Source organism: Drosophila biarmipes, chromosome 3L (genome assembly GCF_025231255.1).
Source record: "Drosophila biarmipes strain raj3 chromosome 3L, RU_DBia_V1.1, whole genome shotgun sequence".
Lineage (NCBI taxonomy): Eukaryota > Metazoa > Arthropoda > Insecta > Diptera > Drosophilidae > Drosophila > Drosophila biarmipes.
In genome coordinates this window covers 5,988,006-6,015,926 of record NC_066613.1, presented here as the reverse complement: position 1 = coordinate 6,015,926, position 27,921 = coordinate 5,988,006, and the positions used below count along the sequence as shown (strand labels likewise).

Below are 27,921 nucleotides of genomic sequence, written 5' to 3'. Positions count from 1 at the left end.
GCAGGACCCACGCAGGCACGGATACCGGGACAGACTCGCACACAGGCGCAGCATTCAATTCAATTTGCCGGGCTAATGTGGTATTTGTCAACAGAGAACCAAACAGAAAATTACAGAATTACTCGGACATTGATTGAATCGAACGACGACGACGGCACCGACAACGTCGAAAGCTACCAATGATGACAAGCCAAAGTCCTCGCCCGGATTTACCACCCACCACCCACCAGCCACATCCCACGCCCGCCGCCCACTTGGGCATGAAATTATGGCCCGCAACGCAGGCAAATGGAGTGCAAACTCCCGGACACAATTTCCCGCAAACTATTTTTATTATCACGTAACATGAATTTTAATAAATGGAATTCCAGCCCTCTCACCTGCATGAAGCCCTCGGGACAGCCGGGCAGCTCGCCCGTGGGACTTAGGTTCGTTTCGTAACCGTCCACATCCGTATCCACCATGCCCTCGTCGAACCTTCCCACCGTAAAGCCATCAAAGATGATCTGGAAGAGAAACAGGAATATGTAATTTTAAAATGCTTATATTCATTCGAATGCCCAGGAAGACCCTTTTCATTTTGCTTTGGGTTAACTTATATGTTTTCGATTCCTTACAATAATATTCAGAAAGTTTTATATACAAGAAAGAAATTTATATTCTGAAGTCATAAAATATTATAAACCAAACAACAAACATTAAACTTTAACAGAGTTGCATATCACAATCATTCAACGACGTCTTCGGTCCTATATCACTGAGTATTACAGCTGAACATATTTTCATTTCATTTGTTCATTTGTTTGGCTTTCCTATTCCTAAAAAGCCAGTCCTCGTTCTACTCGTAGTACACTTTTAAGACATACTCCAAATCCTTTAGAGCCCAGTTTAGCCCTGCTTTGCAGGGTATTAAAACTATATTTAACATTTGCTTAAAGTTATGCAAATGAAATTCCATTTGCAAAAAATGTAAGGCACCGCACAACGCTTCATTGTGCCGCCCACTGTTTGCATATTTGATTGGCCATAAAAAAGAAAATACCAGACTCACACTGCCTCGGCAGGAAGTCAAGTCAAGGTCAAAGTAAGAAGGTTGTGAGGCAGAAAGTCAAGTGTCTAATCCTGTATGCAATATGTACATTATGTACTTGTGCGGACCCATGTATTTTAATACCGATTACTCAAAGAGTAAAAGGGTATGTTGTGTTGGGGAAAAGTAAATAACCATAAATTTGAAGATTTTGTTCACTGAAACAACCAAATTGAAACAGTTTTTACTGATCAGTACCAATCTAAATGGGAATCGTACCAATCGCATTATTAATTTAAAAATTGAGTGACCAACCAAAGGTACCGCTACCCTCCGCAAGGTGGCGCGGCGATGACATCGGTGCTGTCTGCGCTGCCTAAGAAAGTCCCAGGAATTTAATTTTCGTTGAAATTTGAAACAGAGTAACGAGTATCTGATAGTCGAGACACTCGAATCATCGCTTCTTCTTGTTCCTAATAAAATATGCAAATAAATGCCTGCCGGAGTGTGTGTCGAAAATTGGAAAGAAAACTCCAATAAAAGGGTTGAGCCTCGGGTTTCAGTTGCTGCCACTTGCTTTTCATTTAGCAGAATTTCCCAACACCTACGCAGACGAGGAGATTTTCACTTCCAATTTGAAATATTAAACAAAGGCAAAAGTGACAGCGGGAGCGGGGGCAGGGGAATCCACATCGTACATGGCATTTGTGGCTTCATTAGAAGCGTCGACTGGACAACAGTGGAAAATTTTCTGAAAAACTTTTGCATTTGCAACTTTGCTTTGGACTTCTACGTGGACTTCTCGCCCCGGAAATTCTCTTGGGCAAATGAGGAAGAATAATTTATGTGTAGTGTATGCTTTTTAAGGAGTTCTCTCGTGCTTTATGGTTTTTTGCATTCGAAGTTCTTTGGTCTTCGACGTGACAAAGTGAGAAACTTTAACGAAAACTTTTCATCGCTGTTTAAATATAAACTTTAAGCCAGTGGTGTCAACCCGTTTCATATTTGACCACTAAAATTCAAAAAGCTCTTCAACATTGCACCAGTTATAGCTAACTGAGTAGTCCACAAAAGAGCAATATCAATATTAACAAAAAATTAGTTTTTTAGAATTTCAAATACACCCTTTGATTAAATGTTTTAAAGACTTATCCACGAAAAGGGCAATAAAATATTATCAAAAATCCATAATTTACATGGAAAATGAATAAATAAATTCGGTAAAAAGAAATAAGTACTTGGATCGGTAAACTCAAATTATTTGTAATAAAAAACGGCTTGATTTATGCGAAGTTCTGTCTGCTTTTTTGCTAAAAAAAGGTTTTCCTTTGGTTGATTTGTTGCATACATTTTCCCGTCCATTAGGTGGCGTGAAAAACTAGCTTTAATTACGAAAATAGCTGGTGCTGTCGGCTGTTTGATTAAAGCCAACATGTTGCCGAGTTTGGGTTAAAGTATTTCCATTAAAAATTGGCCCACGGGTAACTGGCTGGGTCCCAGGCAATTTAAACTTCTCCCTTCTGCGGAGGTCTGGGACTCCTGACAATCATCAATCAATATGTACAAACAGACAACATCACCGACAAGGGTTCCCTGGTTCTCGCCGCGCCAATGTCTAACATTATTATTTCAAGCAATTTCCCACACAGACGCACCCGAGTGAGAAGCAAAAAATATATAAAAATCGAAGGAAAGCGGGAAAACCCAGGGAAGCCTCTGAAAGCCAACCGCATGATTTATATGCTGCGATGAAGAGGTGAGGAAGAAAAGTGAACTGAAAGAAACGCCAACTCTTCCTTACACAATATTTTAACAACTGTCTATGTTACTACTGCTTTCAAAACTTGTATTATTCTATATTTCAATTAAATTCTGGGGTGAATTTTGTTATTGAAGCACAATTGCTGGAACTGTGTTCTCACTATCGGTAACTTAACTTAACTTCACCCACTATTTAAATACTGTTTTTTCAGGTGTACCCACGTTTCGCAAAAAGTGGTCTACAAATTCGGAAACACAAAATAAAAAGTTATCCCCTATGCATGACAGATTTGTGCAAGGTGCAAAGCCCACGAAGGAACATTTTGCATACATCATCCCGCATACTTATTCAAATGTGCGAGCTCGGGACTCCCAGGCGGATTGGCGAAATTTGAGGAGCAAATGGGGTGGCTTGGGAGCGGGGAACAGATTTGCTGACTACCACTTCCTGGGACTCAACTGCTCATTGCGATGTTTACGCAAATTGCAGGGGAAATCAATTATTTTCGAAATTGAAATTGACATTTCTCTGACAGCTCGCCAAAAATGTTTTGAAGCGTGTCTAATTTCATTGTCAACGTGGGTGTTTCCCCTCCCCGGTGCTATTCGATTTGTTTGCTCATTTCTGCGTCTACCCCGCATCGGCCTTCTCTGCTATTTTTCCGTCTTTCAGTGTCCCCAAAGGCGTTTAAAGAGCTCCGCTCCACCTTAAGAGCAGACGGTTGACTGGGATCCAACTGCAATCGCTGGAAGTCCTAATTAAGCACGCACCAAATGCCGGAGCCCCGAAACGTCAGGAGATATGCCGCCAATGCGAGAAATGGAGACATTCTACCGAACATGGACGAACGGAGGGTAGAGAAAGCGAGAATGCGGTACTCAGAGTTTCGTAATACCCTGGAAATTGGGAAACGTTTACCGGAATACCGAGTGCCCATATACTATAATCATACACTTCCCGTTTTTGATTACTTTTGGCTCTTGTTTCAGCGATAAAAACTTTTGCAGAATCACTATAAATCCTTCAACCACTTTCTGAGAGGTTCTCTGGTCTCATAAGTAAAAGATCTTAGAGCTTATATATCAAGGCAGTAGCACTACAAATAAATGGATTTATGAACTGTAAAAATAAAAGGTAAGACTGCTCTGTTTTGATTTCATATTAAAATGTATTAAGCCAAACCAAGCATGTCCTATTTGGTTTAGGTCTGAAACGTGTTGCGTCTGGGCATTTGATGGTTCTAAATATCTGGAAAGTTTTTTAGTTTTCGGTCATTTAAAATACGCGTCCTTACATTATTTTAGGTTACACAGAGAAAAGTAAATTATTAAAGAAAAATTGGGAATACAGAAGTCAAGCCTCAAAAATTTGAAATTCGAAATTTGGCATTTAAATTAAATGAAGCCAGTTTTGTAAACAAATAAAGTTTAAAGGTAAAATCTGATAGAATTTAATAAACTGTAGTTCAGTTAACTTCAATGATGTCGTACAATGCTCCTATAAACTATTTTCTAGCGACTCAATAAACTTTGTTTATCTTAGCTTAAATCACTAAAGTTTCTTCGCTATCCCCGTACTACAATTAACTTGTGCTTTTCCGGACAGAACCCATATACCTCGTCCGGGTGGCAGCCACAGACAGCTCCTCATGCGATATGTACAAATCGGATTGCCGTTGTTGGGCACGGGGGATGTGTCTCGGAATATTTCACGGCGGTGCATTTGTGCGTGGCGCTGTCTGCGAGCGTTGGTGCGTCGGTTCCCGTTAGAGTGCACTCCCCCGCCAGGACCAGGAGGGGTCCTCCTGCCCGAGAGTATGGGTGTGTGTGCACTGCACTTTTATTTCGCTGACGCACGGCTAATCTTTGGCCTACGGCGCACGAAAGCCAACAAACGGACAACGGACGGCGGACAACGGACAACGGACAACAACACGAGGCGGGCAAACACTCCACTGATTCGGCACCACAAACACCAGTGTTGAGAAAGGTAGAAGATAGGGGCAGAGGTAAAAAGGCTATACTGCCAAGAAACATGCTCCAATTTAAATTGATTTGAACTTCATAAAAAATATATAAAAAATAATATGATATAATAATATAAAACATTTTATAGGTGAAAAGCACTTTAAATATCCTTCATCTATCCTTAAAATCACTTATACATTTACCAATTCTTATAGGTTTAATAGTATTTAGTTACTTATTAATGTTCCAAAATGCTTTTAAAAGAAGTCATGAAAATAGATTTAACTAAATGTTAAATGTAATTACTTGTTGTCACAAATGTGTTCTAAACTCTTTTTAATCACAAAAAAATAAAACCTCATAGAATAAAAAGCTCTTAAATATAAGTAAAATTTGGATTAAAACAAGTTATTATTCAAATAAAAACATTAGAATTATTACGCAGGAGTACCTAGCTAGGACCCATCACTATCGTCTACCCCTCAGGACCCTCACCCCACTCACCTGCACGATGTCGCCTTGATCATGACCGGATGCTGTGAATGTCAAGTGACAGAGGAAAGGCAATTTATTCCACTGTGGCGTTGGCACTTTTATGGCATAGGTGCGTCCGATATCGCCATAATATGTACGGTTGCAGACTGTTGGAGGAGTTCAAAAAAGTAGAATGTGAGTCGGAGGGACAGTGGTGTAAACTACAGTAAACGGTCGAAGGTGAACCTGCTGAGCTCTCATCTTAATTTTTAAATTATTTTTTTGTATAAGTACCAAGTGTAAAAACGTATGCTTATAGAAACTTGGATTGCATTTAAGTACGATATGCGAACTAAATAAAAGGAAAAAATTGATTCATGCCTTTTGTAGTTTAGAGTGCGCCCAGTTCGCTCCTTCGATAGTTCACTGTACTGTTTGTTAACCCTCTCCAGCAGAGTGGCGGACGACAGCAGGCTGCATTCACTCACCGGAGCAATGTTTGGGCTCATCCTTGCCGTCGGCGCAATCGCTGCGTCCGTCGCAGTATTTGTCCAGGGGCACGCAGATGGTGCCGCTGTTCCCGCTGCCCTTGCAGGAGAACTCGGAGACGCGGCAGGCGAGTCCCAGGGTGGTGGCCAGCAGGACGACCAGGAGCGCCGGCAGCAGGAGCTGTAGCTCCACCAGCCGCTGCAGCGGAGATGAAGATGAACCGCACAGCCGATGGCAGTGCTTGTGACGTCTCCCCATCCTGGGCATCTGAAAGGGGGAGATTAGTTAAGTCAACAAATTGTCAGGCGATGCGCTGGAATCAAAGCGCTCCTGTCAGCCGGAAAATGAGATGGCGGTGAGTCGCAGGAAGCGACCGCCAGCTGACCCAGATGAGTGGCGCGAGTTTAAGCAGGCAGGGGTGTTCACCCCGAGTTGCCCCGCAGATCAGGAAGCAAGTGCGTGACAAAGAGGGAGTTGTGAGTATTTACCCCTTAAGTTGCAAAATTCCGATACAAAGATGGAACATTTAAATGTAACGCTCGAATTTGAATTTTTAAATTTAAACTATTAACCAGATTAGTAAATGGAGGATGAGTTACTTAAGTCTTCGTTCTAATGTTGTTACTAATAATTTATTTTCTTTTTTCAAATAACTTAATTTGGAAACGATTTTGAGTTTGTTATTTAGATATTTGATTAGCAAAATTCCATTTAATTTGTGTTCAAACATAGCCTTTAACTAGTGCAGACAAGGGCACAAAGTCATTAGACTGTACACTAAAATGTGCAGTCCCATAAAGTTCCTGCAAACTTGGGTGAGGTTTAAATGCCGAAGCCTTCAAGTATTCCCTCACCTGCCTTCGTTTCGAGTTCCTTGTCTTTGTTTCATCCCTAAAACCCACTTTCTCCTCTCATCCCTAGCAACTGCCCCTTGTGGCCTTCTCATTTTTCTGCAATTTCTGCTTAGCCCCCAGCTAATTATTTTAGCTTCAGTTGGGATATTTTTCGTTGGCCACTTGTAAGTCTCTAAAACAACGGGAACAAAGGGGGAAAGAAGAGGCCCGGGTCAGATTCAGTCCCTCAGTCCTCCAGTCCCTCAGTCCCCGAGCAGCAGACGCTCCCCAGTTTCTTGGGCTAAGTAACTGAAAGTGTCCCGGTTGGCATTATCTCCACTCTTATCCCCGCTGACTCACACACACGACACACATAGTATCTGGCAAGCGTTCTGGGGAGGGAGCGCACAATTATAGCACAACTCGAGCGGGAAACATATTGACAGGAGAAAGCCACGAGGGTCCGACTCAGAAGAAAGGGACCGGGAAAATGGGGAGCCAAGCGTTATGAGTGTTTTCCCGTTTGGCACGCGTCGCCTTCCCCCAACTCATCTTTTCCCAGCCCAGATTGTCAGCCACATTATTATGCTTTATTTCCGTGCGCCTGCTTCCTGCTTCATTTTATTAAAAATCTACAAGCACACACAAATAATGTTGGTCTTATGTTTTCCCGAGCTTATACACTTTTAATTTTAATCTTTCATCTGCCTTGTTTAATTCTCAGTCACATAAAATATTAAAAAAGAAACGAAGGTTTTCATAGAAATATAAACAATTTAGCAATATGTTTCACAATATCGGTATTATTTTGTATGCCTCTGCAATAAAATCTTATGATTTTCCATTTTCCTAAACTTCATAAAATATATTCAATCAGGTCAAGTTTGAACCTACAGCTTTCATGTACCATAAATGGTTTTATAATTGAGAAATATTTTTAAGTTTTGTTTGTCACTGGGAACAATTTTAAATTATTAAAGTCATGCGACTTTCATCCTGGGATCATTCTTCAAGCTGGTGTGGCTGTGTAGGAGGAAGTGGGACTTGAGACGCCGTCTCGGACTTGGACTTTCCCTGCCCTTTAGTTCTTCTCGGTTTACTGTTATTGTTGCTGTGGCTGGTACTGTGGCTCTGGCTGCTGTCCTGTGCTGAAGTGTTTACAACACTTCCGGCGCATAATGGAAAACAAAAGGCTTAAAAGGGGATACACAAAGGATTTGAGCAATCAAGTGCGCTTTTGAGCACGCAGACCGATAGCAGTTTTATTCCCGCTCGCTTTTCCTGCCTCGCATTTTTTCTTGCACCTGCCATTAGGTTGAGGGCTGAGGAGAAAAGACGCTTTCGCCCTCAGTTTGTTTCAAAGTCATAACAATGCTGGGTTTTCAATATGCGCCCCGAGGAACCCACACGTATGCGCCATAAAGTCCTCCCATGTGGCAGGAGAAAAGGGAAACGAAGCAAAGAAACGGGGCATAAAACTTCAAGTAGTTAGGTCCAAATGTCTGCACGGTTTTAGCCAGCAACAACAAAGGGTGGACACGGAAAAAAGGATTTCAAGGGGTCTGGCTTTTATGTCTAAAGTTTCACTTGAACGTCGAGCGCACAAACACCCGGCCGTTCTGGTAAAACGACATCTAAATTCTGTAGGGGAATGCACCTATGTGTGGGCCGAAGGACTACGGGCTCGGGGAATTTTAATTATAATGCTCTTCCGGGTTTTCGGCCAAGGACCCACAAAAATACGACTATCGCTCACTTAATTCAATGCATATTCGCCCGGCTCCCCGTTTGATTGACCTTGAGAATGCAGTTACAAACAGCTGGAAATCATGAAAAAGGCTGTTGCCGAGCTGGAAGGATAATACCAGCGATAAGGAAGAAGGAAGGAAGTCGGAAGATAATCGGTTGCAGCGCCAGCCGTCCCTCGGGCAAGAGGCAGAGCCAGGAAAAAACAGGGAAGCGGCTTGTAAGCCATTCCTAAGCCATTCCATGCCAGCAAACAGGGGCGACCACTGCCAGAAACGGGCCAGTGAGTGCGGAAGAAGGACGGCCACCAACAATGGAAGAAGCTCGAGGAAGAAACATTGGATGGGCGACCGCTGGAGGAGAATACTTGAATAAATACAAACAGAAGAACACTAAAAACACACCTTCACCAATAAACAAGAATGGAAACGAGCATTCGAGAGCGAAATACTTAAAAACGGTTCACATTTTCAAAAGTAAAATGTCTGCATTTATATATGAAATATTATTATTTAAATATAAAATATTAATTACAAAACAACGAGATGTAGGCAACTTGACCCTGGTGTTTCTTTGGTAGCTATAAGAAAAAGCTTCTATACCGGCAGGCGTTTTAAAACATACGATCTTCCAAGGTTCACTTTAAAAGTTTTTACACTCTCCACAATATTGTCAAAAACTGAGAAAATATCTAGTAGAACTTTAATTAACAAATGTGTTGTTAGTTAAGATTTAGCCGCACATTTAATTTATCTTCTGTAAATTTATTTTACCCTAGCAAAGTGTTTTAAACTTAGTTCCGAAGTCTAGCTATAATCTTATCTAGATTCACATTTTTCTGCCGATCGGATAATTATAGAAAAGTAAATTATATCGTAACTCCTATATAAAATCGCATCAGATTTAAATGCGCCTACGATTCGCTTTAAGAATTTCACGATTTACTTTGCCTTTAATCCTTTCACTTTCGGAGAACCAATTGTCGACAGAATCCCCAATTACCCCAATGCGTTTTGCTCACATGCATCTAAAGCTTGTCCTGGCTTAAAGGTCTTTCATTTCATTTATGGCCACATGCAGTCGCCTTCTCCTGAGCTAATCCCATCAATATACTCTCATGCCCGGGCTCAATCAAATTCTAGTTACAATTTGAAGACCTCACCAGGACACACATGGCACAATTAGAAGGCAAGAGATAGAGGAGAAAGCTTCAAAAAAACTACTGGTCGACTGACACACTGGATGGCTAAGAATCTGCCACAATTGACAAAGAATTTATGCGACGCTTATGAAAGGATTTCCAGCTAAGTCCCTTTCACCAAATGGCAGGTCTCGCTTTTTCTGCAAGCCCTTCGAAAAGGAAATGGGGAAAGCAACTGGTAACCATGTCCTTCAATCCTACAGCAGTAAATAAACGCATCTGGGCCAGAAAGTGAATGCTGAAAGCCCTCAAATAATTACTGAATTGTATCAATTGTGAGGATCTCAATGCATTGCTAAGATTGTCTTATTTGTGTGGGTTTACAATACATGAGAGTAAGCTGTTTTTGATTTGAAAATAACATGTTCAGTGGAATAAAATATATCACAAACATTATTTAAATAAATGTACAAGAGACGCGTACAAATTAAAATAATTAAAATCTAGATCCATTGCAAAGTATCTTTTTGCAGTGCAGTGCACACCAAACTGAATTTAGAATTCTTTGTCGACAAAAAGTTGAAAATCACGCTGCAAATGTGGACATTTGAATTCTTCCATTTCCTGGTACTGAATTGCCACCGAAAAACAACAGCCGAAAAGAATAATATTTATAATTAAATTAATAAGAAACAGCATCAAAAGTCGGCAGGGCCGAGGGGCAAAAGGCGACTCCGATGGCCAGCAGGCGTCAAGAAATTAGCATAACAAAGCCATTAGGGGAGGCACAGGGGAGCTCCAGAGGATGCTGATTTCAAAGGCGATGTGGCGATGACAGAGGCTCACGTCGAGGGGCGGGAGGCTGGGGATGGGGCGGACCAGGCGGAGGTGCTGCCGGGCAAAGCGGCACAGAGACAAACAGACTGAGAATGTCACCCGCAGAGCCTGGATACACCAGCAAAAATTGAGGCGTTTAGGTTTTTAAGTAATGATCTTAGGTCTTTGTTTTAGGTTTTGTTGTAAGCCCTCAAATTATACATATAAATGAGAAAATTTAGATTGACATTTATTTTTATAAAATATTTCGTTATGTATTTTAAAAGAGCACACAGTAAATTTGAATTAAATTTAAGATACCGCATTAAATAGTCATTTAAAAATAAAAAATTTGTTGAACGTATTTGACTGAAGCGTGTGTTCTACGCCCCAATTGCTTGCACTTAAATTCAAAATTATATTTTATAAGAACATTTTTTCTCTGGTGTAGCAGTGCTTGCCATTTTTCCGCGTTTCTTTTTTAGTCGCAGTCTACGTGCGAAGCTACTTTTTGAGTAATGGCCAAGATTACGCTGCAATGTGATGGAAATGGGAAATGCTGGCCAGGATGCGAGGGAGTGCAGGACGGCGGAGGTCCTGTCGCCTGTCCTTGCACAATTTAAAGTTGGTGTCACGCATCACGCTTCGGACTAATGAGTCTCGTTTCTCCTCTCGTTTGCGCTCCAGCTCCGTCTGTGGCAATTGCAACGTGATTTGGCCAACGCGGCTCAATCAAGGCGGGAAAAACGAGGGCCCAGGGGGAGATATGGGAGTTCGCGGCTGGTTACACGCCCTGATGAATGTCGCGGCGGACCATGCGGCGTATGAGTAGCATATAATTGGGAATCAGCTAGGGCCAACTAATCAAACGGAAAAGCCATTTTTCAGATTTGAATTGTACCCTTCGATTAAACAATTGAAATCTGAAAAATGGCTTTTTCGTTTGATTGAGAATGATTGGGTTTGGTAGAGCGAACGCTTCCAAAGTGCATATCAATCTATAAATGGCATGGAGATTCATTCAGTTTCATGGTTTCAGTTATTAAGAAGGGAATTGTCAAAGTATTAAGCAATTAAGAAAAAAATACTCATACTGAAAATACTGAACCAATAAAATTACAATAAGTTCGAATTCATTACCTTAAAAAAAGGATGTTATTTTAAGGAACACATTGAATCAATGTACACATGCTGGGGGAACAGAAAATGATTACGAAACAAGGTTTCCTATTTTTTACAATGTTCCACTGCATGCCCAGAATTTAATCAAACTCCCTGGAGTAGACCCTATCCTTATCCCCCATCATTTGCCCTACGATATGACTTATTTGCCACATACTCCTGCTCCTTATGTCTTTCTGAACTATTTCTCATGCTGACTATCAACTTGCGAGCAGAAATACCAAGAGTCATGACCATTAAAGTTGGCAAACATAAAACTGACGCAGTTCGAAGGGCGAAGGGCCCGAGACTTTTGCACATTAAAAATGTAAACTTAATTTTAAAGCCGAGGCTGGGAGTGGAATGGCGGGAATCTGCAGCTGAAGCTGGAGATGGTGGCCCAGGGCAGGGCTCGGCCTCATACAACTATAATGCCGAATCCGACGCTCCTTCGCCGAGCAAACATTTCGCATAAAATGCCAAATGCTCTGTCCTGCCGGCATGTGTGGGTGTGGTCGTAAAGCAAACGATTGTAGCCAAAGCTGCAAACTGACAACAATGTAGACCGTCGTGGATTTTTATGCCCGGCAAACTGTAAAAAGGGCCGAAACCCCTCAGCTTTTCTCTCAAACAAATTGCATATGAGCATTTTCCATTTAAATTTTTCGCGCTCACTACGCCGGGCATTCCGCACGGAGAAAGAGGCGAAGCAGGAGAAAATTGAAATTCACGCTATCTCCGCTATAATTCCTTTAAAAAACTAGGGGGATGAAAGGCCGTGGGGCAACGAACTTTTGGGCCAAGCTAATGCAGGCAGTATAATGCATTGGCCGGGCCAAATGAAAGTCTCGAGGTGAGCTCAAGGACTGGCCAGACGTCGGCGGTAGCCCTCGGCGCCAGGACTAGACGTGGCTTTCCTCCTCCGTTTATTCCAGTTCCCTGCCTCCTTCGAACTGTTCATAATGAGTTCCTTCGTCTCGGGCGCACACACACATTGCGCATACGCCACGTCTTACATGCGTTTAAAAGAAATAATGGGTGAGTGCCTGCAGTAGTCTTTCGGGCTAGCCGATGTCAGCGTATGAAAAATCTTGAATACAGTTTTATAAGATATTTGTTCCTCTCAAGTACCTAGTCTTTTTACACCCTTCAGAGGGTATAATGATTTCAGTCAGAAGTTTGCAACGCAGTGAAGGAGACGTTTCCGACCCCATAAAGTATATATATTTTTCATCAGCGTCACTAGACGAGACGATCTAGCCATGTCCGTCCGTCCGTCCGTCCGTCCGTCCGTCTCTACGCAAACTAGTCTCTCAATTTTAAAGCTATCGGGCTGAAACTTTCCCAAATGTCTTCTTTGTATTGCAGGTAGTATATAAGTCGGAACCAGCCGGATCGGACAACTATATCTTATAGCTCCCATAGGAACTATTGGGGAAAAAATTTAAAAATATTATATTATATTATATATAGATTTAAAAAAAAATAGTCTGAAAAAAAGATGAATTTTTTTTTTAATATCAGCAACAATCCCTTAAAATTTCACACGGTGTTACTAAAGTTTATTATTTCTTATAACTGCAGGGTATACACACTTCGGCTTGCCGAAGTTAACCTCCTTTCTTGTTTCATATTATTTTCAACCCAATTTTCAGATCCTTCCTATTAGTCGACCGATTTTGAAAAAATTAAATTCAAAATTCATAACTAATAAAAATATGTGATTTCCAAGCGTAGAAGGTTATATGTAAAAAAACCCCAAAGATATAATTTAAAAAAAAAAAAAATTCCCGGCTGGTTGTACTTCAAACTAATGCGGCTTAAAGTATGGGTTACCCATGGTGAGCAAAGTACAGGTGCCTTCTGGATACCGCAACGACAAATAGAGGTGCAATAGAATATCTAGTCGCTTTGTATCTTTTCACAAGTCTATCTCAGTCTGGGTAAGCAGAAGATTGGTGTCTTCCAGACACCGCAAGGGCAACTAGGGATAGCAATAGGCACGATGGTGCTAGGGGAAAGAGATGGCGCGACGTAGGCTTTTGCATTTAATCTTATGAATCTTTGAACATACTTTAGCACTTTGACACTTTTGCCCATCGCCAGCGGCGGCGACAGAGTCGGGCGGTGGCAAACAGTTTTCGGTCGGATTTTTAGACTTTGCTAGCAGCATCAGAGTGCCATTAGAGTGGGGCCAGGGGGACTCCGGGGCGTTGTGGTTCCAGGGGACGAAAGCCCCCACCTACGTGCGGTGGCTTTAGGAGTATCCCGGATTAATGGCAATGGTGCTGTTAGGCGGTGTACGAACGAGGATGACGTGTCTGGGTGCCATAGTTTTAGGCCTATTTATGGCACATATGGTCTAAAAGCCTCCTATATCGATTGCTCTTTTGGTACATTTCAGCCCTGCAGGCAAAATACAAGACATAAATTACTGTACTGTTATTTTCTGATTATTATCCAAAACTACTAAACAATATGGAAATCTATGGAAAATCTATAGCATTTTAGATGCTACAATGAGTAACACCTAAAGTGAAAGGTTCAAGTCCCATAAAACCAAGTTAAAATTTACTAAAAGAATTCAAGGCAAACTGAAAAGTTCAATCCCCCATTTGAACATATTTTATTTATTTACAAAGCAGCCAAAGTGTGTGCCATGCGTTTGTTTCAAATTCGGAGTCCTCGCTTTCAAAAATATTCGCCCACATTTCAAATTAAAGAAAAACAGCCGTAAACACAAGAATTTTGGGGCATTTAGTTGTGTTGGAAACAAATGTTCGCTTTATTTTGTGGTGCGCCATGGCAACTAAATGGAAAATGAAAAATTTATAGAAATTCAAATGCAGTGCAGCCCAAGTAAAGCTGGCTTAAAGACCCGGGCCCGAATGGGTTACGGAAACCAACTGAAAATATAGCGCAGACCGGGAGAGGGAGACTCAGAGCTATCAATGGCAGCAGTTGCTACAAAATGCCAAATTTGCATATAAAGTAAAATTGAAAATGCCACTGGGAGTGGGCTGAGGAGCAGAAGCCAACCGAAAAAACGAAAATCGGAAAATAAAAGGAAAGCTCCGCAAGCCGACAAATGCAGTTCTTGACTCGGCCTGCATTTCCAGTCCACAAACGCTTTAACCTTTCGGCTTCCTCCTTTTCTGTGGCGCTTCCTTAAAAATATTTACATTGATTTGCTTGGCTTTGACTGCCAGAACTCCGCCGCCACCCCCATTTTCCGCTGCGTTGAAATATAAATTGCTGGCACTTTATATTTGATAGGCAGACTTGCGGAAATGCGCGTCACGTACATCGAGGGCAAATGGAGATGGGTGAGGCACTGGCACTGGATGATCCCGAGTCGAAAACCAACAGAGGCCACAAATCACGGGCCTCAGGTCGGTTTATAGTGAGCCTCGATCTGGACCGGAGAGATGGCCGCGTGAATGTTCGCAGAAAAGTTTCCCAAGAAAACTCAAGCAGTTACTTCGGTATTTTGAAGTTAACTTATCAAAATACCTAAGCCTAATTTTCGCTTTATAAACAAAAAATTCCGATATAAAGAATAAATCAAGTTTAAACTCAACTAAGCTGTGTAATTATATTTTTTAAGATTTTAAAGTTTAACATATTCAAGTGGTAGAGTTTTAACCACCGATATCCGTTTTAAGCGAACTCTCGACAGTATTAAAATACTGTAGTTTTACAAAATCTTTATTGATACAACTTAATGAAATTGTAGTATTTTATTGAACATCTGTTTAAAAATTATTAACGTGGTCGTGAAGTTCTACAAATCGACAGTATTAAAATAGTAAATTTTTATAAAATCTTTCTCGATTATACTAAACGAAATTAAAGTATTTTATTATAATAACCAGTTGGAACCGGAATTTCATTTTGAACATCTAGTTAAAATTTCAACATGTGTATCTTTGACTTGCGAATATTAAAGTAGTCCTGAAATAGTTATAAGAAATCGTTCCCCTATGTTCAAACATTTATGTTCTATATTTATGTCTTTTTTCCAGCGCTTTGTGGCTCCTGGCCGTCGAAATACGCAGCTTTAATTGGCCTCACGCAGCCATCTCTCTGTTTTCCACTGTTGCCTCACGCGCAGTGCCGTGAACTATTTTCGTGTGCTTGCCTTTTTTCGTTCTGCAGGTTTGGTTACGCTGGTAGGCAAGCCAGGTAAACGCTGCCGGGAACGGGTCCTCCGATTCCAATCCTCCTGGCCACGGCCTAACTGATACAAATTTGTTACACGTACAGCTGTGGGGGCGAGAGATACGGCCGTGGAGGAGTACGTGTGTTCGTTAGCCTAAATTCCGCGTGGCCTAAACACCCCGCCCACTTTCGCCTCCGCCCGTGTCCTGCCGGGCTGAAAACTAATTCGAAATTCATGGGCTCGATTTGCATTTTTGATTACTCGCAATACTCTGCACTACACGCAGCCAGGGCGGCAGCGCCTGTAGTTGTAGTTGTAGTGGCGTTCATTGTCTTGGAGGAAAACTAGGATGTATCCATACATATTAAAACGGATGTGTGGGCGGTGGAAAGGTGTGATATTTATATTTGCGAAGGGAAATTCTACGGCTTCGGGGAGTTGGGGACCTTGGAGGGGGTTTTTCGTAGTTTTAAGTAATTGGTCGCCGTTTTATGGCACACACACACTCACCTAGTCAGTCACTCACTTGGGGCGCATGCCGGAAAACACATAAATATTAAAATAAAAATAAAATTATAATGTATGCGTTATGGTTTAATTGGTTGCAGTAAAACGTGTCTCTTTTTCTTGTTTTTCGCCAGTGTGCTGCATTCTTGTGGCTTTAATTAAAAGCATAGGAGGGCCAGGTGGGCCAAGTGGGTGAAAAGGGGGAGAGTCGGAATGTAAACAGTACGTAAAAAGCGGGGAATCTGGGGAATGCGTCTGCCATAAAACAGGGAATGTGAAATGCGCATAACTAGCCGGGAAGGTTTTTCATTTAATAGCTGATTGAAATTTGAGTTGATTACATTCTCCAGCACAGTTTTTATGTAGTTTCCGAGAGGTAACACAATTAATTTGATTGATAACTTTTTTCGCTCTGTTTAATTAAATGTTAGGGTGAGCTTTGAATGCAATGCAGTTTTTGTTAAAAATATGTATCTTATAAAAAACTGTACAAAAAAAACCGTGTTGGTCGCCGGAGAGTATGGTAAGGAAATAAATTACATAACATTAAAGGAATATAAAGCTACACTAATAGGGGCCAGTATTCATTATCCAATGTATCAGATTAACGGCTAATACCCGGCAGTACTCCAAGATATTTATCCATTTTTCAAAAATATGCAGAATAAATTTACCTGGAGGAGCAACCCCAACGGAGACAATCCTGCCCCAATTACTCAGATTTCCACCCCTCATTTGCAAAACGCCCCTCATTAGGCGTCCCAAAATCCGAATTCCACGCGGCCCAACTAATGGCTACGGCCCATTTGTTGCCACTTCCTCTCACCTTCATTGGGACACTTCACCTGGTTGTCACCTGAAAAGGCAAGGGCTGGGGCAGAACGGAAACTAGCAGTTCCATTGCATAACAACATGAAAATGTGCTAATTTGTTTAGGCAGCGCCACTTTCCAACTGCACTAATGCTGACAAATAACCATAATGATGGCAGTAGCAGTAACAGCCATTCGGAGTCCTGCGACAAAACTTTCAAATATGCTGAGCCCGACTCGGAATTATTCTGTTTCGGCCCGAATGGCAGGGATCCCCATTGTCACTGCCGCTGATGCCGTTGATTGTCTACGTGTTTGCGTGTCACCCGAACATTACGGCCAGAATGTCAGACAGCCACGAGGCAGCTCCACCTCGGCGGATGACTTAATTAGTCAAAATTTTTGGCAATGTCTTGCTCCTGAACTCCGCGAGTAGCTTAATGAAGAGCCACTCGAAGAAATGGTTCCGCGAAGAGGGTATGAACATTAGTATGTTTACCTTTTGAATTTAAAAATAAACCGGAAATTACTAATTTATTGGGCAGTATTTGTGGCCAAAAATTGTTAAAAGGACACCTTGTATAAAATATATAATACATTTGTATAATGCCTGAAAACTATATGGTACATTCTTATATAGGTTTAGGGTATGTATACTTCCTTAATTAACCCAGCGGAACCCAAGTAAACTTTTCGCCCGAACGTCGATTCAATTTGTGGCGACACCTCGAACAATAAATTACATTAGCGACATTTACCTTTTCCCTGCTGATGTTTGATTATGGCCTTCTGTGGGGCGTGTGTGTCGATTTCGTAGTTTTTTCATCCCGTTTATAAGCCCCGCACACGTGCCTGCCAATTGAACTGCCGGCCATGTTTCCTAATCAATGACCCTTATCACCCTGTCGTTGGTGGCTTTAATTAAAGTTCAAACTGTCAGCCGGCAGCAGCTGAGTCGAACGGACGTAAATTGAATTTTAATGTACGTATACGTAATATTTCGTTGGTTTCCCGGCTCTCCGCCTTTAATGCAATCAATAGACGAGGAGCAGAGCTCAACTTAGCCCACATTGCTCAGAACAGTGCGCTCTGAAGCAGCTACTTGACAAGCTGCCGCAGAAGAAGGGGAGAATGCGGAGAAAGCGTGGGAAAGGGGGAGAAAGCGGAGAAAGGAGCGAGCGGCGACGTCCTCAATTCCTCAATTTTTGTCGTCGTCTGTTTTTGCTCTGCACTATGGCCTAGTTTTTGGTTAGCGCGCAATCAAAGCGATATTGGCGCCTATTAGAAAAGGAAATTTCCCACCAGAGAACGGCAGGCGGAGAAAGTGAAAAGAGAGGAGTTCGTGATTGGACGGCTATTCAGTTTGGCATTCGCATCGTTGCGGTATTTGTGGGAAATCAAAGAGAAGAATATGCCGTCCGCCATTTTGTAAAACTGAAAACCATTTTTGCAAAAAACATCTTACTAACTCTTATTGATTATTTATCAATTTAAATTACTATGAACGGGATACCATATTATTTTTTGGCTATGCTGTCGGATTGACACTTTAAAGACAGCTAATAAATATTATTTTTTGTAAGTTACATGATATAGTCGTTAAAAAGTTCCTTAATTGTAAAATCAATAGCTGGAGATTTTTAATATACAACTGCTGCTTTAAGGCAATGAAACCGGTTAATGCTTGCTCTATCTTAATCTGCAATGCCCTTTTTCGTAATCAATAAATTATTCACAATTCTGATTCAAAGACTTCGATTATTTATGAGCTGAAAGCGGACAAAGTAAGTAACAACTGTTTCTTGCAGTGAAGTCGATTCTTTGCATAATATTTATAAAATAAGATACCTGCGCAGACAATATTTCTTCCATTACTGCCTCAAAAATAAAAGTCAATAGAAATCAATTCCAATTAAGTGTTGCACAAATTGCCTGTGGAAGCAAATACACATCCACAGAGCTGCTATCCCTTGCCAATCAGATGTTTATGGACTAGCTCGATGTTTGATATCCACTCGCCTCGAATTCCAACAACCCTGCACTTTTAGCCTGGCGCGTGTTTATTGTACAATTTTTGGTATTTATTGGCACTTGATTTTCTGTGGCCAGTAACTGTGTGTCACGTATCTCTTTTTTCATTTGTCTGAGCACTTGCCGTCATGGTTTTGTGGAGTTTTATCTTGCAATTTATTTAGTTTTTATGCAAATCAAATTACGACACACAAAAAACTCACAAAGTGTTTCAAATTTGCTTGGGGGCTTTCAAGCATTTTCCTTTTCAATTCCATTACTGTTTGCGTATCTATAAACGGGCTTATGTGAAGTTTTTATCATTCATAATTCCCCTTTTAAAATTAATTGATGGCTTTTTTTGACAACCACCAAGCAAGGACAATAGATAACAATTGGTGCCAGTTGGCCGGAATTGTGATCGAACAATCGCCAAACCGAATGTGTGACAGCGGAAATATGTATATAACCACAGTTAAATTTGAATTCACTTTAATAAAATAATATTTGGCAACCGACGAATTTATTTCAGGTTCGAATTCAATGAGATTTATGCGACTTCTGCCATTTGTCTGGCATCAATCCTTTGATTTCTTGTTCTGCAAAAACTTTCAAATTAGCTGCTCGGCAATAAAAACAGGACGAGACACAAAAAGCAATTGCTGTGACCAACAAAATTCTCTTCCAAACTAACTTTGTCTGCGAATCATTCCGAACTTCTCGTCATGTGCGAGAAAGTATTGCAATCTGCAGGAACATTTTAAACGCAGTCGAGATATTTTCTCATTTCGCATTTGCTGTGGCTCCGAAGAACATTTTCCTCTTCCTTTTCCATATGCAGAGTGAAACTAAATGGCGTGTAACAAGCTCCGAGCAAGAAAAACAATAAACTGGCTGAGGCTTTCGCCGAAATATGAAGGAGCTGCAGGATGCCTTCGAGAAGAAGGAGCAAAAAATTGAAAACATATTAAAGACTGGCGCCAAGAGTTGATCAAATTGATGCTTGACTTTTGGGACAGCGGCCAAAACCGATGGCACAACAGAAAATCCTGCGAAACTTATAAACTTTGGCCCCAACAAAAATAAAAACTGAAATAGAAATAGAAAAGCCGGAAAATGAAATGGCATGTGAGTGAAAAAAGGAGGACGCGCCGCAGACGCAGAGGTCCTTGCATTTCTCCGGCTCACGCAAACAGAGCGCAACGGACACGTAGCAGCCCGTAGAAGTTACATCTCTCCAAGGAGAAAGGAGAAAGGGGCGTGGCAGCGGGCCGGGAAAGCGGCCAACTACCAACAACAAACAACAGCCCTCTTGGGCCTGCCAATGGCACAGTTCAATTTCGCTTTGGAAAAAACAAGAAGCAAACCGAAACTTGCCGGAAAAGGTTGTCATCGATTTAATCAGGACCAAGTTTTATATATTCCCTTACAGATTGTTCAGTTGCTTTGGGTAATTGTGGCGAAGTCGACAATGTGAGGGGTTGGCGCCAAGCAAAATTGCCAGGTGACGAGGTGGCAGCCCCTTTTAATCAATAATCCAGAGAGCTCAAATTTAGTATTTTCAAAAAGCAATTTCTCTCAAATGTAGCGTCATAAAAAGTTATCAATACCGTTGCAAAAGTTTCTGTTACTTCATTGTATTTAACGTTTGCCATCATAAACAAAACAGAGCCAATATCAAAATATTATTGGACAGCTTCAGAACAGCTTGTTTGTTTCCGCATCTTATCTTGTCAAAAGGCCACTGGGCACACTATCGAAAACAAAAACACCGAACCCTCTCAGGGCCAGGCCAAGTGCTCCAGCTTGCAATTGGCCACGTCAAGTTGCTTCCGAAAACTTTGCATAATTGGCAACAGCAACTTGACAAGAAGCAACTTGAATTGAGACCCTCGAACTTTCCCGCCCCCACCGCTTCCCCTCCTTTCTTTGCCAGTTTAGTGCATCCGTTCTGGGAACGAAGTCCAGTGAAATACGCTCCTAATTAGTGGCGACCCTGTGCCCATTTCAATTTCATTTCCCTCGCCGTGCCGCACACAAAGGCCGAACCAAACGAGAAATTCAATTATTTATGAAAACATGAAAAGCAGCCGCTCTGCTGCGAACATTTTTCATTAGAGCCGAGCGTCTGCCCCTCCGAAAAAGGAAGCACAGTACAATATAATTGCAGAGCTAGGCCCAAACAGCGAACTTTGACCGACTACCGCCTGACCGCTATTGTGGCCTTGAAGCGACTGCGAAAAGGCAAAAGGGGTGGGCGGGCGTTGGAAAACGGAAAACGGGGCTAGCTCATATGTAATTTGTTTTTACCCCGAGAGTTCCGAGTTCCATTTTCAGCATGCAAGGCGAAGAGCAAACAGCAGAGCGTACATTAAAGGCCGCGATATATTAAGCCTGTGCACGCGAGAGGGCCAAGAGTAGCCGAAATGGCCCAAAGAAGGCCCCCTCGGAGGGGGACCCACGAACTAGCTGGGGTCGCAAAGTCAAAGTGAAAGTACCAGTATCACGGAAGCCCCGAGTAAAATGTCGGTCGCATTATGGTAATTTAGATTTGATAAGTTTGCCAGCAAATGGGTCCCGGTTCTGCATTCGGCTAACGGTGTGCTACATATGTCTGATACTTAAAGTTGATTGATGTCGTAAGGGAAATTCGGGCCTATTATGGGATGTACCAAGTAATTTACATCGATTTTGTGAGGCGAAAACACTGACCTTGCTTTTTAATATTAGCTGTAGTTATAATCCTCCTTTCTTAAACTTTACATTTAGATACAGCATCTTGGCCAAATTGTACATATTCCTTTTCACTCCTACTCTTTTTGTAAAGATATTTTGTTCATTACGGTTCAATTTAATCAGATGTTTATATTGTAAACATTACAGTAAGCCCTTAGAGACTGCAATTTGCGACTGAAATAATTTTAGTTATTAGACATAAAATAATAAAGAAATATAACTTTCTTATCTTTAATCTATTTAGGAATTAAAGAGAAAAATGTATACTCTATGTTTTGTAGGGAAACAGTAGCATCCTATATGGTAATATCGACTAACAGAAAATAACAATTTGAAAATTAAAAAACCTATTTCAGCATCTATGTCACAAGTTCCTGGAACGATTGTAACATTAGCAAAACGACTTGTAAGCAAGGGAAAACTTTTACTTACTAGAAGTACAAGTGCAAGTTCGTGAAACAATTGTAACATTTGATCTGACGACGTGTACACAAGAAATCTTTTTGCTGCAAAAATATGTGAAAACGTGAAATTCATTGATTCGCTTGCCCCCTTGTTATGAGTCCTACTTTAAAACACACTGCTGGGAAAAAACAGTGTTGGCTTAACTATTTACATTACAATATCATGTTATATTGTGTTCTCAAACAAGCCGAGGCTAAATGCCAATAAAACAAGCTTTTCAAAAAGTTTTTCCTTTTTCATTCCTCGCCTCGTTTTCCTTTTTCGCAGTCATGTGAATCCTTTTTCATCATGTGCGGCCATCCTCCGCAGGTCTCATGTATCTATGCATGCGAAATGCCCATTTTGGTTGTTGGCTAAATTTTTTTTCCTGCCTCGTTGTATTTTGTATTTTGTAGGGGCCACGCTTAGCCTTCAACTCTGGCCACTGTTGGCTATTGATTTTCGGGCTTCCCAGTAGTTTTGCTACAAGGTTTTTAATATTTAAGCGCAGGCCGTGCCCTCTCACCCGGCCAGTGCTATCTCTGTTGCGCAAACACAATTCGGAAATGACCCAAAAATGCTTAAATCTCAATAAAGGGCATTTTGACTTGAACTGTCAGTCGGTGAGTGAGGCGAAGGGTTTCTGGGTCGCCGTGTCGGGTCGTCGGGCCGTCGGGTTTCGAGTCGGATGGAACTGGCCGTATATGGGATGGGCATGGGCTTTCGATGGGGTTTGGTCTGTTGTTTTTAGACGTCGACGCTTTCTATGCCAAGTACTCACACAGTGGCACACTCGCAGCCTGTTGTTCGCCGGGCGAAGTGAAATTGTGTTAAAAATCGCATTCCTTTCTGTACTTCTGTGCAGCGGAAATTGAAAATAGCGTCGCGCTGTGCGCAACTCTCGGCCTTGTTGTTGTCCCAGTTGCTGTGCGAAATGCTCATATGGCATGAAAATTTAATTGGAGTAAAATGCTTCTGCACAACTCTCAAAAACTAGTTAGAGAGGCAAAAAAGGAAAAGGAAAGCGCAAAAAAAACGAGAAATCGCCAGGAAAACTAGCACATAAATCAGCGAGAGTTTCCTTTTTTCCCACAACCTTTCACCTCTCCTTGCTTTTCCCAGGTTTCGAGATTGAAATGTGCATACGGCATTAGCTTTAAATATGGAAAAAGCTTATAAAAATAACATGAATCTTGTGTGTGCGCCCGAGTGGTAACACAAATGTTTATTAGTCATATTAATAGAGCTGCCGAAATAGACTTTTTTGCATGAGTACATGTGTTCCACTGTGTCGTTATACCCGTTACTCAAAGAGGGTAAATTGTATTCGTTCAAAAATATTATACGGGAAGAAGGACATATTTTTGAAATTGGTTAAATAGGAATAGGTATCAAGTAGTCGATAGTAAGATTGAACTAATTTGTTTCTGAAATTAAGTTACACATGCCACAAAATCATACGATTTAATAATAACAAGGTTAAAACTAAGTTTTTAATATGTGTAGAAAATTGCTGTTACTAAAAATATTTTTGTCATAGATAATATTTATTTTAGTAAAAAAATTTAACTTTATTTTCCTCTAAATGCTAATTTAAATTCCAAACATACCTATTAGTCAAAATGCTAAAATGTCTACTATTTTTTAGAAAACTATTTCAAAGTAATGCTTAGAAACAGCGAATACTTTCTGATAAATGGATTTTGTCTCTATCAATTTAAAGATTTCTCTTTGAGTAATTGCCGTTGCCGGTTTAATAACATAGTTCCACAACTTTTACGAAGTGATAAATTTTCGCAAATCCTGGCTGAATGAAATCGATGGGAATACTTTCTCAATTCCAAGCATTTCCCTTCAGGTTTGGCATACTTTCGATTCTGCACCCATAAAAGCACACTGCAAGGAACGCCTAAAAGCGGGCTGCACAAAACAAATTTATGATGACCAGTCGGGGGAGTTTGGCATGCATAAAATGTAACGATATCCCAGCTGAAGCCAAAATAAACACTTAATTTATGCCAGAGAACCCAGAACTAAGCGGAGTGGGTGCAGGCGCCTGCGGGGTGCACTACTGATAAATCAGAGCCCGCAAAAAGTCTTTGACACTGCTCTGGGCCATGGTCGAGTGGCTGCTGGAGAACCACCTCCAGGGCCACGCCCACTTTTTGAGACTTATACGTCCGCCCCTGCACTTGAACAAATTCAACTGGCCCTTATCGTCGGTAAGATGCTGTTTTGCAATTTAAAGAATCTTTATTCGGCCACGAATGGGATCAAATATGTAACTTTTTTTCAATCCATCGGATTAAAATGACCAACTTTAAATAACGAAATGAAATATATATCCCACATGTACAAAATAATGAGGAGGTACGTCTTTCCTGATAATCTAGTCCCATTTGATAAGCAAGATTCCCTTTTAACCTTTTCTTCTTAAGATTAATAATCGCAAAGAAAACGTATTCTACAAGCCGTAGCTATGCTCTGAATTTTATTTCTGTGTAGTTCTCAGGAGAGTCTGAAACAAAAAACACGTTTCGTGCACACATTTTCTGCTGACATCAGCTGTTTTGGCTAGAGCTTACGGCTTAGATTTTAGCTCTGACCTCGTTCTCGCACGGCTCACAAGCCAAAGTAACAAGCATGTATAAAATCACAAAAAGAAGGCAGAACAACAGCAGAAAAACCCAGAAGACAACATATTCGTCCGATGGGCAAATATTTGTCGTAATGCGTAGAGCAAACAGAGTGCCTGGGATGATGGAAATATATTTGGGGAAAAGTCTCGAGCGGCAAGCCATAATGCATAACTCATACGCCACGTGGGCGGGAACCTCCACTTGATGTGAGTTGATGTTTCCCCTCCTTTCTCTCGTATTCGCACGATGACAAAGTTGAAAGGGCGGGTGTATGTAACGCATAATGGGTCGCCATCAACAATCTTTAAAGCAAAATTAACTTGAACTGTAGGGTACGCTGATAAGCAGAAAAGTTTGCTCCCTTAAAACATAATATAACAAGTGCATGAGAAGAATTTGTTTGAAGTAATTTCCATGAAATTTATGGCAAGTAAGCATTTCTAGGAACTGGCAATTCTCAGAAGCCTGTAAAACTGTACTCAGACATTTGAACTCAACACTTTCTAAATGTATTGTCACGGAATCTCAATCTCTCAATCTTCTAAAAAACTCTATTAGTATACTTTACCTATACGGTAGGTACCCCCTGTATCTTCTGAACCGTTCCTAAATTTTTGTTTCATTTGTAGACGCTTCGTGTTTTAAAATCCCTAAGAACACAAATTGGTATACTTATTTCCCTCGTAAGTATTTCTTTAAAAAGGCTTGCAGCCCCATTGATTTTCCCAACATGGCTTATACTTCTTTTTGTCCTGCTCAGTGCTTGCCATTTTTAAACATTTAAATTAAATGTCTCTGCCATCCGTTGTGTGTGCCATCCACTCAATTCCATTAGGGACTTGCCTGCCACAAGCTCGAAAACAAAGCAGAAAGCCACATTTTCATTACTCAGGCACTCGATCCGAAAATCTGTGGCCTGACCTGTCTCGAAGTTCGTTTGGCAGGCCTACCTGTAATGCAGTCACAGCCGCAAATAATAGACAAAGGCTGCAGAAACTGTGTCAGCCGGGGCGCACGAAAATAACCAATACAAAAATAATCCAACAGTTGATACTCGGTTCGTTGTCCTACAAAAAGAATGCAAAACCCCGGCGACAAGAGGCTGCCGCAGACCCGTCTTTGTAGCCGGCTTAAGGATTGCTCCCCCACATAGAGATGTATCTGCGCTTTGTACAGGGTACATAATGTATCCATGTGTGTCTAACCGAGGAGATAAGCTTGCGGCACACACACCAAGGAGGCTGCCTTCTCGGTGGGATTACCGCCCTTCCTCGCCGAGTCTCCCCCTGCCTGGGGCACGTAAGGTATTTTCGATTTTTGACTGACTTGGCACTTTGCTTACTTTAAGTTCGCTTCGTTGATGAGCTGCTGATGACTTCGGACTGCCTGGCGAAAACGCTTCGTTTGTTTTTATTATTACTGTTTTTCTGCTGCGGGTCCCTACGTTTTTGTGGGCGACATGAGGCGGCGGCGACCTTGACTGTCAGCTGCACACATTTCACTGCTCGAGCCTCGGCGGAGAGGCTGCTCTTTGAGTCCTCACTGTTTCATCAGCATTTTCCCTTGGCTTAAGTGTGGCCTCACTGCCTGGCAATCAATAAAACAACACTCCGCACACGCTGCGTATACGTAACGACTATCTGCTGATTTGGCACAATTTTCCCGGGGGAGGGCACAGAACACACAAACGCACAGGTGCACTTCGAAACTTCTCGGTTGGGGCAGCCGAATAATTTGCAATTTTCACACTGCTGCGTTTACTCAATTTTTAATTTTATCCGCTGGTGGCAGCGCGCTGGGCGATTTCCATGCGATTTTCCGGGCTGCGCGCTGGGACTCTGCACGTAACGCGTCCTTGTTCCAACTACTGCGTGCGAACGTAATGACTTGGCCACAAACCCGAGTCCTGGACGCCCGAGAGGCAGGCCAAGAGCTTTCGCCGCTCTCGGCTTTCCGCCTCTCCCGCTTCCAGTCAGCGCGTTCTCTGCGCAGGCGCAGCTCACGCGCGCTCTCTGCTCCGCACGTGCTCCCCTTTCGCGCTGTCGCTGCGTCTCTCCGCGTTTTTGTTTTGTTTTCGCCATTCGTCGTTAGGCAAGGTTAACAAAAACAAAGCTCCCGCGTCCGTGCGGGCGCTGCCGTGCGTCTGTGTGGGTGTCTGGGCGCCAACATTCCAAAACATCTGATTGCTGTCAAAAAATGTTGCATGCGTCAGGGCTCGCTCGGACATGCGCATTTTCCGGGGCCGCCGTGTTCTCGGCTTCAGGCCACTCCGGTTAATGTGGGTTAATTCCGGCACGGCATTGCGATGGTCAGGCGAGCTCGGACTTGGGGCAGTGCCTGAAAATCCGGAGGCGGATCAAAAGGGGCTTAGGAGGCGGGGAAATACAGAGTACGCGCTTTTAATGACTTTTCCGTGGTTTCTAGGCAATGCATTATATAGTAGTAATGTATTAATAATGCGATCTACATTTAAGCTAGTTAGTCTACAGGGCTCAAACAAACAAACAGACCAATATTGAACAGCTAGCTAAACTAATTTTCATTTAAAAAAATTAACAATTAATTGATATAATAAACCAATATTATATATTTTTTAACTAAGCCATCAATGCATTAAAAATAAAAAGGGCTGACTTATAAATCTTACATAATATTATATGTATGTATATTCGGCTTGCTGGCTAAGACCACATGGGAAAACTTAAGAAAGTTAGTCATTGTTCATCTCAAAATTGGATATTATATCTTTTCTACTTATTTACACAAAAGAGGTGATTCTTCTTAAAAATATTTAAGTTTTTATTGAATCGGAAATATATACTGGGGCTAATTGGAGTCTTAAGATGTTCAGGAAAAGTATTTAATTACCTTAACGCGAAAAAGAAAAACCTTCCAAAACATAACCTAAAAAATGGAAACATGTTTTTCATATTTGGCCACAGTAATAGTTTAAGTCGGAGTTCTGACTAACACAAATGCGTATTGTACCCAAATTAAGAGCTGGACGATTTCTTTGGTAGCGCCGATTACTCTTTTCCTAACTTAACGGCCGCTCTGTAAACTGTGAAAGATAATCCCCCTATTTAAAGTCCACACCTGGAAGTCACAGCTCATGACCGTCCTAAGCCAGCATTAAAGTGCCAGCACCCTCCGCCAGCAGGTGACATCCGCCTTGTGCCGCGGACTAACCCGA

General features: G+C 41.7%; 1 protein-coding gene across 1 annotated transcript in view; it reads right to left on the bottom strand.

Annotated features, from left to right (window-relative positions):
- LOC108035935 (uncharacterized) overlaps window positions 1-26,580 on the bottom strand; it is a 71,822-nt gene extending 45,242 nt beyond the window's left edge. The window contains exons 1-4 of the mRNA XM_017111725.3: window positions 26,071-26,580; window positions 5,722-5,989; window positions 5,264-5,400; window positions 381-506 (exon numbers count right to left, since the gene is read on the bottom strand). Of these exons, the coding sequence (XP_016967214.2) occupies window positions 381-506; window positions 5,264-5,400; window positions 5,722-5,989 (531 nt within the window). The 5' untranslated portion in view covers window positions 26,071-26,580. The remainder of the gene's footprint in view (window positions 1-380; window positions 507-5,263; window positions 5,401-5,721; window positions 5,990-26,070) is intronic.
- Window positions 26,581-27,921: the final 1,341 nt, after the last annotated feature.